Source organism: Bos indicus x Bos taurus, chromosome 2 (genome assembly GCF_003369695.1).
Source record: "Bos indicus x Bos taurus breed Angus x Brahman F1 hybrid chromosome 2, Bos_hybrid_MaternalHap_v2.0, whole genome shotgun sequence".
NCBI lineage: Eukaryota > Metazoa > Chordata > Mammalia > Artiodactyla > Bovidae > Bos > Bos indicus x Bos taurus.
The window spans coordinates 119,697,471-119,712,039 of NC_040077.1; the positions used below are offsets into that span (position 1 = coordinate 119,697,471).

The window sequence follows — 14,569 nt, forward strand, 5'->3', positions numbered from 1 at the left end:
ACCCTGATGCTGGGAAAGATTGAGGGCAGGAGGAGAAGGGGACGACAGAGGATGAGATGGTTGGATGGCATGCCCAACTCAGTGGACATGAGTTTGAGTAAACTCCAGGAGTTGATGATAGACAGGGAAGCCTGGCGTGCTGCAGTCAATGGGGTCACAAAAGAGTCAGACACGACTGAGTGACTGAACTGAACTCTAGGTATTGTTGGAACTGAAAAATATGTAATTGAAAGAGATAGTCCTTTCTACCAGAGAGAATAAAATCTAGAAAAAGAAATGATGGATCTACACAAGTCATTAATTCAGGATGCTGGTAGAACTGGCTTACTAAGGCACTATGTTGATGAAGATAGGTCATCTTAAGTAAGGGGGGGCAAAGTAGTTTGAAGCCAGACCATGGAGGATATGGAATGCCAAACTGAGGACTGTAATGTCAGGGTGGCTGGAAGCCAGTGCAGATTTTTGAGAAACCATACATTATGAGAAAGAAGCATAATCTAACGGTGTGTTTTAGGAACTTCATCCTGGTAGTCAAATGCTAAAGGATCTGAAAGGCAGGAAGGCAAGAGAGGAAGGAGACTGGAATCCAGCTGGGGAGCTGTTTCAGTAGGTTGTGAGGGTGGGATTATGAATTCGTGGTCAGTTCAAAATGTCATAAAGGCTAAAAGATGGGGATTGGGCTGAGATAGAGGAATTATGCTGGATAACTTGAACCCTGAAAGTGCAAGAAGAAGTGTAGGCTGTGGATGAGGTCATTGGGGATCACTTCGGGGCTCCTCGTCCCCTGAAGTTGGAGTGGGAATGAAGGGAACATTAATGGTTCACTGCACCCTGAAGGAATACCTCCTGTGACTAGAGGTGCTATATTAGAGCTTGACTTGCTGGGGAATTTTTGGGTGGTGGTGGTGTTTTTTGATAAAGGAAATCTAGATAAATTTCAGTGCCTTATTTGGAAACTCTATGGCGCAAACAGTATTTTGAACACATTTTCATCCAAAATCTAAGTATTCTATATTAAAATCAGCCAGAAAGTTACTACCAGGCTGCCTTTTTTTTTTTTTTTAACTATGGAATCAGTTCTGTGAACAATGAGAGAGAATTTTGACCTAAAATTAATATTTAAAAGACAAGACTAGAATTTGCTTTCTCCATTACTCTTTTCTGTTAAAAATTACAAAATCCTACTTATGTTGGCCAAAGTGATTTTTAAAGAGTCCCTGATCATCATGAAATACAGCTGAAATTTTTGACATTTTAGTTTGCTGTATTCATGTTATTATTATTTTCTACAGTAAATTTAATTAAAATGCTTATGTGTTTTCTTAAATCTCTCACTTTCCTGAACTGAGACTCTAGTAAATGTTCTCTGTACTTTGCAGAACTGATCGAGGTCTAATAAGGCTCATTCATGGTGCTCTTATTCATGCTTATAATAAAATCAGTCATTTAGGGGAATACATTTTCCAGGCAGTTCCCCTGCCTCCCAGGGGAAATATTTCGAGGCCTCCCAGTGACCATGGGATTAAAAGGCTTGACAGGGAAGTCCTAGAATTCTTGAAGAACTGGGCCTTTGAAAGATTCATTGTTGTGGACTCTCCCTTTGAAAGAGACCACTTTATCTTGCTCCTAAACATCTATAGGACAGACATAGCACTTTCTGAAAAGAAATTCTGGGTGATGCGGAAGAGCAGACTATGTAGGTAATCCAGTATGGGTAGTGTGTAATTTGAAGAATGATAGTTCCATTTTTATGGTTGCCATAACAATCATACAGTTGTGCAGAAAATGTGTATAGCTTTTATAGAAGGGAGCTGGCACCATTGTAATGATTCTTCTCATATCAGAACAACTGTTTTCAGATCTGAAAAATAGGGGTGGCTTAACCCTTCCCCAGTTAGCTCAGCATGCTCCCTGAGAAGGCTCTTTGGAGCTCCAGTGCTGTGGAAATGTATTCACCACTTACATTTGCATTTTAGCCTGATAAATGGATTGAGAATTAAGGATGATGATCCTTTCAACAGCAGGTTCTGAATTCCTGGCTTGGGAATTCAAAGGATGACTGTTCCTCAAATAGAAATCTAGGAGAGATGTCTAGACATAGTGAATTCCTTGACTTTGTGACTATTCTTAATTCTGTCCACTAGAATTTAAATCTGTCCAATACTAGCCTTTACCATTGTGCTTAAGTTGCTAATAAAGTCATATTAAAGTTTGGTTTACATTTTCTGTTTTATTTTAATATATTAACTATGGCTTTTCTGGAAATTGCAAAGCCAAATTTAAAAGAGTGGTATTTTAAAGTAGTATACTTTATGCTCCTCTTTGGCTACCTTTTCCTGCTTTTGGATACTTAGAACTTGACTTTCTCTGGCATACTAAAGAATATTCATTTTGAATAATAACTTGATGTCAGAACTCTGTATGTGGATTTTCAGGCTGAGGGTAAAAAGTTGTCACATTTAGATTTGGTACCTAAAAATGAAGTCATTGTCAATTTAATCAACCATAGAGAAACATTTCTCAAAGAAATTTGGGGTAATTATTGGTTCCGCCAAAATGCTTCTGGGCTGTTTAAATCTTAAGTTAAACTATGGAACCAAGGGTGACTAGAAGAGATTTCAGCTTCCATTTGAAATCAAACTTCTTGGTCTAATTAACTTCTTTTAACGCCTTCTCTTTTGAATTCTTGTTCCTTTAAGTTAAAGTTCTGCAGTTCTGTGATGTTAGCAAGTTAGTTTAATTCTCTGAGCCTTAGTTTCCCATCCATAAAAGGAGAGTGAAAAATCACCTCTCATGAGATGATTTCTAGGTGATGTAGGGGGAGGAAAAAGCATTTTTAATGAGTGTGAGATTTCCTGTGTCTTGAGCTGAAGACCTCAGATACATTTTACACATAGGAGAACTTTTCATGCCTAAACTCTTAATCTTATATTTAGGGGTTTAGATATTTGATCCCCCTATGAGAGCATTTCCTGTAAGCTTACTGCTACTTCATTTTGTCTGATTTTAAAACTTATTATGTATCAATCACTGTTCTTCCACTCTGTTTTAAAGCAACCCCAATGTGATATTTTAAATCTGGGTTATAAGAAAGCTCTACTACCAGAGGTCAAAGAAGAGAGTGAGATGTTCAGTGAGCATTTCTGGTAGAAAGACTTTTCTGGACCCAGAAAGTGGAACTGGGCTGTTCTTGTTACTCCCTTAGCTGTGCAGAGCTGCGTTCTGAACATCCGCAAGCCTGGGTTTTAGACTTGGACTGGAAGTGAAAGAGCGAAGAGGACAAGCCATTCCTGATCTACACGTCAACTGTTTTGGTTGAATTGTGCCCAGTAGTTCAGGGCTTTCAGATAAACTAATTGGTGGCTTCCAGGCCTTTGCACTAGCTCTTCCTTTTGCCCAAGTCTTTCTTCCATATAAAGTCCGTGGCTCACTCCTCACCTTCATGTCATCTTCAGATGTCACCATCTCTTTTGAAGCCTATGTTGACTTTCCTATTTATAATTGTTATCAGTACTTCCAGCCCTCCTTACTCTGTTCTAATGTTCTTTTTTTTTTAACCTCCATCACACTTAATCACAATACTGTTTATTTTCTGCAGCCCTCTCCCTCACTAGAATGTAAATGGGTAAGATTCTTTACCCTGATGTTGGGAAAGATTGAAGGCAGGAGGAGAAGGGGACGACAGAGGATGAGATGGTTAGATGGCATCACCGACTCAATGGACATGAGTTTGGGTAAACTCCAGGAGTTGGTGATGGACAGGGAGGCCTGGCGTGCTGCGGTTCATGGGGTCACAAAGAGTTGGACACGACTGAGCAACTGAACTGAACTGAACACTCAATTACAATACTGTTGATTTTCTGCAGCCCCCTCCCCCACTAGAATGCAAATGGGTAAGATTCTTTGTTCTCAAATGTGTCCCAGACACCTAGAGTAGTAAATGCCCATAAACAATGAATGGAGGAATTCTGGCCTTCTTTCTGTTAACCTCTGATAGCTTCACCTCTGATAGCTTCACATTGACATTCTACTGGTTCCTACAGCTTCAATTTGTTCTTGACACAAAATAAGTGAAAATTTATGAAAAGAGCTGCACCTATACATAGGTATCAACCATTTAGTACAACAAAGTCGGACACAGCTTAGCGGCTGAACGACAGCAAAAGCAAAATATCTAAAACTGACGTAAGACAATAATAAATGGTCCTAATGTTTATCAGATGTGTGCCATCACCACAGGGAGGAAAAAGTAACTTTTGGGCACTGTGCTCGACCTCCTTTGTGCCTGTGTTCTAAGGATAAAGCTCCAAAGAAATCTTAACAGATACTTTGTTGCTGGCAGATATTGGGATTGTAATTCTGAAACTGTTTTGAATATTGAAGCCATGGGGAGCTGAGGTTCTCAACGGGAGAATAAAAATGTAAATATGGAATGGGAGAAGATGAGGAAGAACTCTGTAGTACTAGAGTACAGTCGGAGGTATAAATATGACTGAAACAGTATATACTAGGTTCTACCATATGAAACTACCAGTTTTAGGTCATAAGTAGTCAAATATCAGCAATTTCACATGACTTAACTCAGTATTTTCTAATTCTGCTTTTTAAAAGGGCCAAGTAATAATGAGCATAGCAATCTCTAGGACCCTATCTTGGTTTCTAAATAGCATTCATTCTCCACTGAAAGAAATTTGGGCTCCTTAGGGATGTGCTGATTATTAGTCTGGGGCAGGAAATGTTTAAGGTGAACCTGAACTATTTACTGTGCCAAAAAGCATAGAAGTGCTGGAAGACTTAAGGAGACACAGCGCAAGCACATAGAGATCACTGGAAGGGCTTCCACCAGCCTAATTTGGGACAATTTGAGTATTAGAATGAATAGTAATGGTAATGGATTATACTTCATATCATTTTTTTAAAGTCAGTGCACCTGTAATAATACTCAAAGAGAAACCAGAAACAAACAAAAAGTAGGGAGCAGAGCAGGAAAAGCTCTTGACAGGAGAGTGTCTGCTAATAATACAGAAGGTTAAAGCACCATTTTATAGCTTGCAAAGCTATGATTGATTCAGGCAAAATTCATCAGTGGAAGCTAAAATCACTGGCTGAAAGGTTATTTGAACCTTTCTTTAATTGTTGTTTTTGTTGTTTAGTTGCTAAGTCATGTCTGACTCTTTTGTGACCCCATGGACTCTCACCTACCAGGCTCCTCTGTCCGTGGAATTCTCCAGGCAAGAATACTGGAGTGGGTTACCATTCCCTTCTCCACAGGATCTTACCCACGCAGGGACTGAACCCACGTCTCCTCCATTGATAGGTGGATTCTTTACCACTGAGCCACCAGGGAAGCCATGAAAAGTTGTTTCCGAACAGGATATTCACATGATCTAAAACTTTTATTCCACAGATTAGTTATTAATTAATAAAGAGTAAAAGGAAGCCAGAACGATCTGGCTCTTAGCACCTTAGCAGATCAAATCTGGCACCCTGACAGCTTGTACCTTCTGAAGGAATGCAGTACAAAGCACGCCGTCACCTGTGAAGGGTTCATGTCAGAAGTTCCCCCTGAATCTAATCAAGACTTAAAACCTAACTTTCTGTTTCTTGGAAATTTAGACATTAGTTTTGCCACATTTGATTTATTTCTGTCCTTTCCTCTCTTCCTCCTTCCATAAGCTGATAAATCTAGAACATGAGACATTCTACAAAACAACTGGCCTGGACTCTTCAAAAAAAAAAGGCAGTGTTATATTTATAAGAAAAAAAAAAAAAAAAGAGGGATTCATATACACTAAACAAACTAAAGAGACATGATTACCAAACACAATGTAAACCTTGATTAGAGCCCAGATCAGGAGGAATACAAAAAGCTAAAGAGCCTCTGTGAGACAACTGAAGACATTTAAACATGATCTGCAGACTGTATATAGGGAAGTACTGTTCATCTTAACTGTGATAGTAGTACTGTGGTTCTGCAGAAGAATGCCTTTATTCTTGGAAGACACATGCAGAAGGATAAAGGGGTAAAGTTTCATGATCTGTACTATGTAATTTAAAATAGTTCATATGTTTAAGAAAAGCTAAGTATATGAAAAGAGGGACAGAGGGAAGAGAAAGATAAAAGAAATAGGTCAAAGTGTTGACATTTGATGAGTCTTAATGAGAGGTATATGGATGTTAATTTTACTATTCTTTAAACTTTCCTGAAAGTTTTACATTTTTCAAAATGAAAATTGAGAAGAAAGTTAATTTTAACATCTCTAAGATTTTAACATTTTCTTTAAGGTTTTTAAATTTTGTTTTCTTTATTGTTAATTGGCGGAAAATTGCTTTACAATATTGTGCAGGTTTCTGCCATACATCAACATGAATCCATAGATTCTCCAAGGTTAAACCATGGCTTTCCTGGCCTGTGCCGTGACCTCTGGCTCCCAGGGTACCAGGCTAGCCTCATCTGCTCCATGGTGTTGGGTTTTTGAAGTGTAAAAGAAGCATAGAATGGCGAGAGGTTCAGTGAATGGGTGAGTAAACAAATACAACAATGGAGACCATTTCGGTCATTTCTGACCCAGTTCTTGTCATATCACAATCCTTTGGAAAGTAATCTAACAACTACATTCATGTGGTCCTGGATTTTGCTAAAGCTGGAGGTAGACCTTCTGTGGACCCTAGATTAAAACCCTCTAGGTGGGTGAACAGATGCTCAGAGCACTGCACCCTTTCTTTATGTTCACTCTATGGCCTCATGGACTTCCCTAGTGGCTCAGACAGTAAAGAATCTGCCTGCAATGCAGGAGACCCAGGTTCGATTCCTGGGTCGGGAAGATCCCCTGGCAAAGGGAATGGACCCACTCCAGTATTCATGCCTGGAAAATTCCATGGACAGAGGAGTCTGGCAGGCTACAGTTCATGGGATCACAATGAGTCAGACACGACTGAGCGACTAACTCTTAACAGTATGGCCTCGTATGTGTCATTTCATCACTTAGGGGGAGTGGAGGGACAGATGGACCAAGATCTCTTCCTGCTTTAAATAGTCCTTAGTCTTTTTCTGTTCTGAAAAATCTGTGATTTGTGTCCGGCTTTTTAGCATCTGTTGTGGTAGTAGTCGTGAGTGAAAGAGTATTAACATATCCGCAGCTGCCATCAGAAAAAAATAAAAGGTCCAGCCCCGCTGTACTTAGGGGGGCTGATTTAGGTTTGAATGGTGCTCCCAGCTCCTTTTGCTTTTGACAGGAGAAGTCGGCCTGTCCTGGAGGAAAACCAGTGTAAAGTAGAAGCTCGGATGAATTCAGCATCTGACTTGACTGGTTCGTCCTAGCAATCATCTGGCTGGACTCTGTACATGATGCTCCATAGAGATGCATTATCATAGTGGAGTGCTTCAGCTCCGTAGTTATTTTTTCTGCTCCAATTTACATAAAATTTTCTGGTTTCTATATAAACTGTGTTGTTGTTTTTCAGTCACTGAGTTGTGTCCAACTTTGTGACCCCAGGGACTGCAACACACCAGGCCTCCCTGTCCATCACCAGCTCTTGGAGTTTGCTCAAACTCATGTCCATTGAATCAGTGATGCCATCTAACCATCTCATCCTCTTTTGTCCCCTTCTCTTCCTACTTTCAATCTTTACCAGCATCAGGGTCTTTTCCAATGAGTCAGCTCTTGGCATCAGTTGGCCAAAGTACTGGAGCTTCAGTTTCAGCATTAGTCCTTCAAATGAATATTCAGAGTTGATTTCCTTTAGAATTGACTGGTGTCCCATCTAATCTAAGAAGGCAAGTAAAAATAGTACTCTTTATCCCTTTAAGTTTATTTCTTAAATATTTTCCATCCCTTTCCATCCATTCACCATCATTGACCCAGATCTTCCTCACAGAATTGCTTGCTAGCAAGGAGACAAACCCAGAGTCACGGACAGAGGAGGGCCTCTATAAATTTTGTTAGTCTGGAAATGGTCCCTGAACCGCAGTTTGTAAAACACTGTTCTATGAGAAAAGAAGATGGGATGAAGACAGAAAAGGACACCCTTGGAAACAATAACAACTGTGGTGTGACCACAGGGTTGGACGCCAGGAGGTCATGAGTTCTAATCCTAAATGTATTTCCCAAGACACAGTGGCAAAACTGCATGGAAAAGTGCTCAAGGGAGCCCTTTTGGTCATTTTTTTTCATTCACTTATCCATCAGCTATTCATTACATGTGTGCCTTCAGTGTGCTGGAAGAGATCTACAGGTTGGTCAGTGTCAGAGCCAGACCTTGAGGAGCTCCCAGTCTTGTCACAGTGCTGAGGCATGCGTCCATAATTAACCCCCAGCATGCCGGTTGTAGTGGTCAGTGCTGTTGGATCGGGCCCAGTTTCAGGCTTGGGCAGGGCAGCTGTGGGGAGGTGACTTCTACTCTCTGGAGCCACAAAGCTTCCCTGGATAAAAAAAACAGAGTATTGCAGCCAGGCCTTTAAAAGCTAGATAGGTCTTAGGCCTTGGAGACCAGTGGGATAAATGTCCTAATGTTAGGAACTTCACCAGCAGTGTCTGAGGGACCAGAAGGTGTAGAGAAAAGGTTGGCACATAAGGTGCACTTTGGGAGTATGCAATCTGATTAGAAATATACGAATAGGTGCCATGTCATGAAAGGCTTTGAATTCTAAGCTGCATTTCTCTTTTCCTCAGTAAGGAGTTGATGAAGGTTTTTGACCAGACTCATGCTCTAAGATGATTAATCTGGCAGCAACCATGACCTTGGGGAGAACAATTTCTGTGATGTGGTAGGGGCCACGGCCCAGATCCAGGGAGGTAAATGGTGACAACATGGTGAGTAAGTGTTGCCGTGGAGACTGGACAGCTGCTTCCAGCTGCAAGGAGGCAGAGCGATGGGTGCCTTGAGGAGGAATAGGACTTAAGGTCAGAGGAAGAGCATGTGAGTGACAGAGGAGCAGAGGTTCTTTCTATGCTTCTGCTGTTTCCTGGGATCGTTGGCCAGGTTGTAAGAGATTGCAGAAGGCTTCTAGTTATTCTTCATGTGTTCTTTTCCAGGACCAATGGCCTTGAGCAAAACAGTCTTCGAGGTTTTCTGTCACTTTAAAAAGTTTGACTAAGCCCTTGAGTCACGTGCCTTCAGAAGCTGGTTACATAACCCGGCTCCGGATTGGGTTTCTGCAGCCTCATGCACTGCAGCCCCCGTCCTCTCCCTCCCCCACCTGGCACTTGATTTTCTGTGGGTCAGGGTTAGTTTCTTTCTAACCATTGTTGCGGAACTCTTTAAATATTTGGTCTCACAGGTTCTAAAAACTGGCAGGCCAGGCTGCTCCCTGCAGGTTGTGAGACCAAAGGCTTCCAGAAGAGGAGCCAGTACAATCCCAAGCATGTTAACCAAGTGTAACAGCTGCACGGAGCACCACCCCTGCAGGGCCGGGCTCCCAGGGCTGAGGCCAGCAGCTCCCAGCCGCTGTGGCCCGCAACCAGGAAGAGCCCTCCTGCACCACATCGTGGCCGAGTCATAATTGTGGCGATGACAACAGATTAAATCCCTGGCTCTCAGCACTGAGGACTGGGGTTTGTCAGGGTCACTCACTGTTCCCTCTCTTCTCCCAATTTTCCATAGTGAGAGAGCAAGCTTGGAGTCCACTGCTACAGTGCAAACACTGGCCCAGAGCTCTCTGAGTTTTACTCTCTCTAGAAGTTAGTTCTCTTAGTAGCCTAGACTGCCTGTCTCTCTTTTCTTCCAGCACCCCCTCAACACATGATTCCGAATGTTGTAACCCCTCAATATATGTGCATATGTTTTTATACACTGTTTTTTTTTAATAATTTAAGACCACTTGAAGATACACATATAATGCAGTGAATAACTTTTATATCAGGTTTCAGGGCAAAAGGAATATATGAATAGGAGAATAGGCACACCCAGGATAAAGATTAGTTCATAAAGTTCAAATTATAAATAAGATTCTCTCGAAACAGATCACACATGTTTTTTTCTGAGTTTCCTAGCAGCCAAAGCAAAGAAGGAAACTTAAAAAGGATAAAATTCACACGTGTGTGAGGTACAGGCAGACCGTCAGCTCAGGAAAAGAAGAGGGAGTCTTTGCACTGCATAAGCTTGTTGTGTAAGTGCCCGTGAAAGGGGCACTGAATGAGCAAGAGCAAGGCCCTCACTGGCTTCCCTGCAGTGAATAGCGCAGCCATTTGGTTGACTTCTTGTGGTGTCCCATGGGGTAGGCTTGGTGGTGAGGCCCTGTATGACAAGATTCCACTGTGATGGGTGTCTCAAGGGTGCATTTATCACCCCTCAAATCTGGGAGATTCTCTGCCACAAAAAAAGTACCAAGATCAAATGACTCTGGCAAGGATTATGCGATTCCAGCATGTTGAAGGCTCTGAGAAGTTCTTCAATTAAAAAATTGGCTCAAAAAAAAAAAAAAAAATTGGCTCAGCATTTACCAAAATGATTTAATTATATGACCTTTAAAAAAAATTAAAACACTTATTTTGCAAACACTGAAGGAAATGGCAACCCATTTCAGTATTCTTGCCTGGGAAATCCCATGGACAGAGAAGCCCGGTGGGATACAGTCCATCGGACAGTCCACGTGTCCACAAAGAGTTGTATACAACTGAGCGACTAACACTTTGACTTGATCTAAAACAAAGATCAGCACACTTTCTGCTAAGGGTCAGACAGATATTTTAGCACACAGCCCCTGCCAAAAGTACCCAGCTCAACTCTGCCATCGTATCCTAAAAGCTTGATGATGTTTTGATAAAGCTTCGTTTCTGTATGCTGAAATTTGAATTTCATACAATTTTCACATGTCATGAAATAACATTTTTCTTCTTATTTCTTTTTCAATCATTTAAAAAGACAAAAACCATTCTTAGTTTGCAGGCTGTTCACAAACAGGTGGCAGGCCTAGTTTGGTCTGAGAGCTGTAGTTGGCCAAACCCTGATCAAGATACTGTTTGGATGGTACATCTTCCAGTAACCCTTCCTGAATACCATTCCTCAGAGTTGTTTTCATTCAGACTTTTATCTTTCTGGTTTAAGAGCAGATTTTCTTGAAAAAGTGTAATGGAGCATTGGTTTGAGTGCTTATGGGCTAGTCTTAAGATTTTTCTCAAAGGTTGTTTGGGCCCTCTCAGACATATACAAACTAATAATTGAAGTCTTAAAGTTTTATTCTGTCACATATGGCTGAATCAGTTTGAGGCTGGAAATGTTTTAGCGAGCCTTATCTTTCTTTCATAGAAATAAAATTTTCAAAGCACCTAGAGACATTTGATTTTAAGAAAACTTAACTTCCCGGTTAAATCTCTAAGTAAACTAGTAAACTGCGGCCCTCATCAAGCTAACAGAATATCCTTTTTGATTTTTACTAGAGGAACGTTCTTTTAGTTTCTTATGCTGCCCTTACGGTGATTGTAGGTGGGTCAAAACTTTCCCACCACCAAGATGGACATTTCAGTTTCAATTTAAAAAGTATTTATTGAGTACTCAGGGTTTACAATGCAGTTTGCTGACTTTTATGGAGGATACTAAAAGGAACAAGAAATAGACAGCTTTACCTTGTGAATCAAGTTCAAGAGCCTCACCAATTTAGAGCCCATTGCCATGGTATCAGGATTAGTTTCACCTCGTTGTCTCTTCCCATAAGGTTACACTTGTTACTTCCTGTCAGGATGCATTCATTACTTCCCATCAGGTGGCATGCATTACTTCCTGTCAGGATGCACTCATTACCTCTGGAGGAGAGTCCAGTGGGAGTGGGGAGTGCTGACTCAAATAGCCTGCCTGTGGGGAAGGGAGGGTGGTTTCTTCCAAATACCCAAACCTCCAGGCCAGTGCCTGGGTAGATGGGGCGGGCGGTGTGGGGAACTAGACTGCCCAAATATTAGATATTTACATTGTAGGAAGGGCTGGGTTAGGTGGGGCATGTTACTTGGGAAATTATAAAGCAAAATGAGACTGTCCAGGGGCTTCACAGATTAGGAATGAGATGTGCACAGGGATACTGTGGTGATAAATAGGCGTGGGGTGTACTTAAGTGTATGAGCTTGGGGGAAGTATACGATTATTTGAAGAGAAAAAAAAAATTGTTATTAGGGCCATTTCCAAGTAGAACTGCGTCACAGCCAACTAAATGAGCCCAAAGCTTTTCACAGAACCTACTCTTGGGGCTCATCCCTGTGTCACGAGTCAGGCCATTTATTCTTAGGCACATCCTGCTTTTGCAAGGCCGGAGAAGACTCAGTAAATCTTGCTCATATAATCCTTGAAGGACAGACTCCCATCAGCCATCGAGAAAGAGGGAGGCGAAGAAAGGACAGCCCATCAGAGAGTTAATTTACCGAAGGGACTTGCCCCTCTTCAGATGGACTTCCTGGGAAGCCTCACTCCCAGAGGCTGCCTCACCTCCACGTGCCCACACCTGTTTCTCAGGATCAAAGAGAAAGAGGGGCCAGGCCACAGAGAGGAGAAGGGCCCTCAGAGACAGTACAGAGCCTTGTTAGCCTCCCTAGTTCACAGTTTACTAAAGATCCCCTTCTCAGAGAGACAAGAGAGAAGTTCCTCCCCACTTTGCCTACTATTTATACATTTGCAAAATAACTGTTCTTTAAAGCTGCTCTCCGGTGGGGTCAAGTTTCAGTTATTTGTGGCCTTGCTAATTATGTCTTCAATCTTTCCTAGAAAAGACTGTATCTTCACCATTGACCCGTCAACTGCCCGAGACCTCGATGACGCCCTCTCCTGCAAGTCCCTCGCTGATGGTAGGATGGGATTTCTGTGCACTCTGGGTGGCAGGCAAGGGCGCACAGTGTAATGTGCAGGATTAGGTTTGCTCTGTCCCTGAACTTGCCCCTGGCCACGGAGCCTCCACAAGTATGTGACTTCAAGACTGTGCTCCTGAGCCAACTTTGGTGAGAGGTGGGAATGAGAAATGTCCTCTTAAGGGATCCTCCTCAGGCCTCAGAAGGGGCAGCAGGGAGGGCGGAAGAACTGATTTCAGGCCTGGCCCTGCAGGAAGTGCCAGTGTGGGCATGGCGTGTTAGAGAAGAAGAAGCCCCTGAGCCCTGCCTGGGAGAAGCACGGAGTTCTTCATCTGAACTGAACGACACACAGTGGTGATTCCAGGCCCAGCAGGGTAGCAGGACAGCCCCTCTGAGGAAGCCCCTCAGGGCCAGTGCCGCTCAGCAAGGGTCTTCAACCTGCCCAGTAGGCTGTGGAAGGCAGTTGTTAGTGGCTCTTGAAACCTTCTTTGGGGACAGAGATAGGTAGGAAAAAGTAGGATTTGAAAACTACAGTAGCGGGAAGGGAAAGTGTGTGAGGTGTGAGAAGAGTAACCCTGCTATCTGCTTCTTCACGCCCCCCACCCCAACCACCATCATGTGCTGCTCCAGCTTCTCAAGCTGCCTCCTGCCCTGCTCTGGGGTGGGGAAAAGGGTGTCTGGTGACTGCTGTGGCATGAGTCATTCTCCAGTATGGCTTTCGCCGGCCTGCCCCTGATGGTATCCACCTTTGGGACTTAAATATACTGCAGAGGGTTGGTGGCCCAGCGACCTGGTCTTTGCAAACCCTGCAGAGATGTTCACATGTTCTATTAATATCCAGAACTCCATGGGTTCAGTGTGTTGTCTCTTCTCCATAATAGACAGGGAGGCTCTCAGTAGATGGAAAGCTGAGAGACAGAAAATACTACTGCCAAAAATGCTCTCATCTTCTTCTAGTAAGAGTTCTCCTTGAGATTCTGGGCCATGTTGCTTGGTGTTTTCAACCACAGAACACTCAAAGGACGAGAAAGGATAAAGAGAGAGGAAAGGTCTCATGGGAATTTCAGACGAATTACGTATTTTTACAGTCCAAAGTTAGAGCAGTCTACTTAAAAAAGCAAATAGCACATTGGTTTCTTATATCTGAGCAATCTTTGCTACATGCAAAGGCTTGGGCTTTCTCACACTCACGTCCACTCCCCTGAGCTGCAGCTGAAAAGTGTCCCCAGGGAGAAAGCCCAGTGACACTGGACCTCACTTCCTGTATTTCCTTTCTCTCCAGGTTCATAGCCCTGCTCTATTTGTAGCCAAATGCTTGGAAACTGTTGCTTCATTTACTTTGGCCGCTTCTGTAGTTAATGGTGGGAGGGTGGGCCTGGTCCCCATCTCCCCTGTCTCAGCTGGCCTGCATGGTATCCCCCTTGCAGGGACACTGGGGAGCAGGCGCGTGTCCTGCCCCCACTCACTCCACACGCTATGTGTCCTGTCTAGGGCACCAGGTTATCAGCAGAGGCTTCGTGTAGGAAAATGGTAAAAGATGGGGCCAGAAGGGTTGACTGGGGACAAGTTGTACATGTTTAGAAATTTCCAACGTATTCCAAAGAATATGCTTCATCAGACAATCGAAAACCGACTGTTTTCAAACTGCTCTTCAGGGAAAGCAGTCCCAGTGAGGGAAGTCATTTAGCAGCGCAAGGTAGAGGAAAAGGACAGGAAATAGGAGCCGAGAAACATTGTGATTGGTTAGAGAGACAGATCGAAGCGCCTGGACTGGAGAGGAGAGAAGTCTTAGCTGCTCAGTC

At 42.8% G+C, this 14,569-nt stretch overlaps 1 protein-coding gene across 4 annotated transcripts in view; it reads left to right on the forward strand.

Moving 5' to 3' along the window:
* DIS3L2 (DIS3 like 3'-5' exoribonuclease 2) overlaps window positions 1–14,569 on the forward strand; it is a 357,289-nt gene that overhangs the window by 188,605 nt on the left and 154,115 nt on the right. For all 4 annotated transcript variants that reach the window (XM_027516383.1, XM_027516355.1, XM_027516373.1 and 1 more), the window contains exon 10: window positions 12,688–12,767. In XM_027516383.1, coding sequence (XP_027372184.1) covers window positions 12,688–12,767 — 80 coding nt within the window. The remainder of the gene's footprint in view (window positions 1–12,687; window positions 12,768–14,569) is intronic.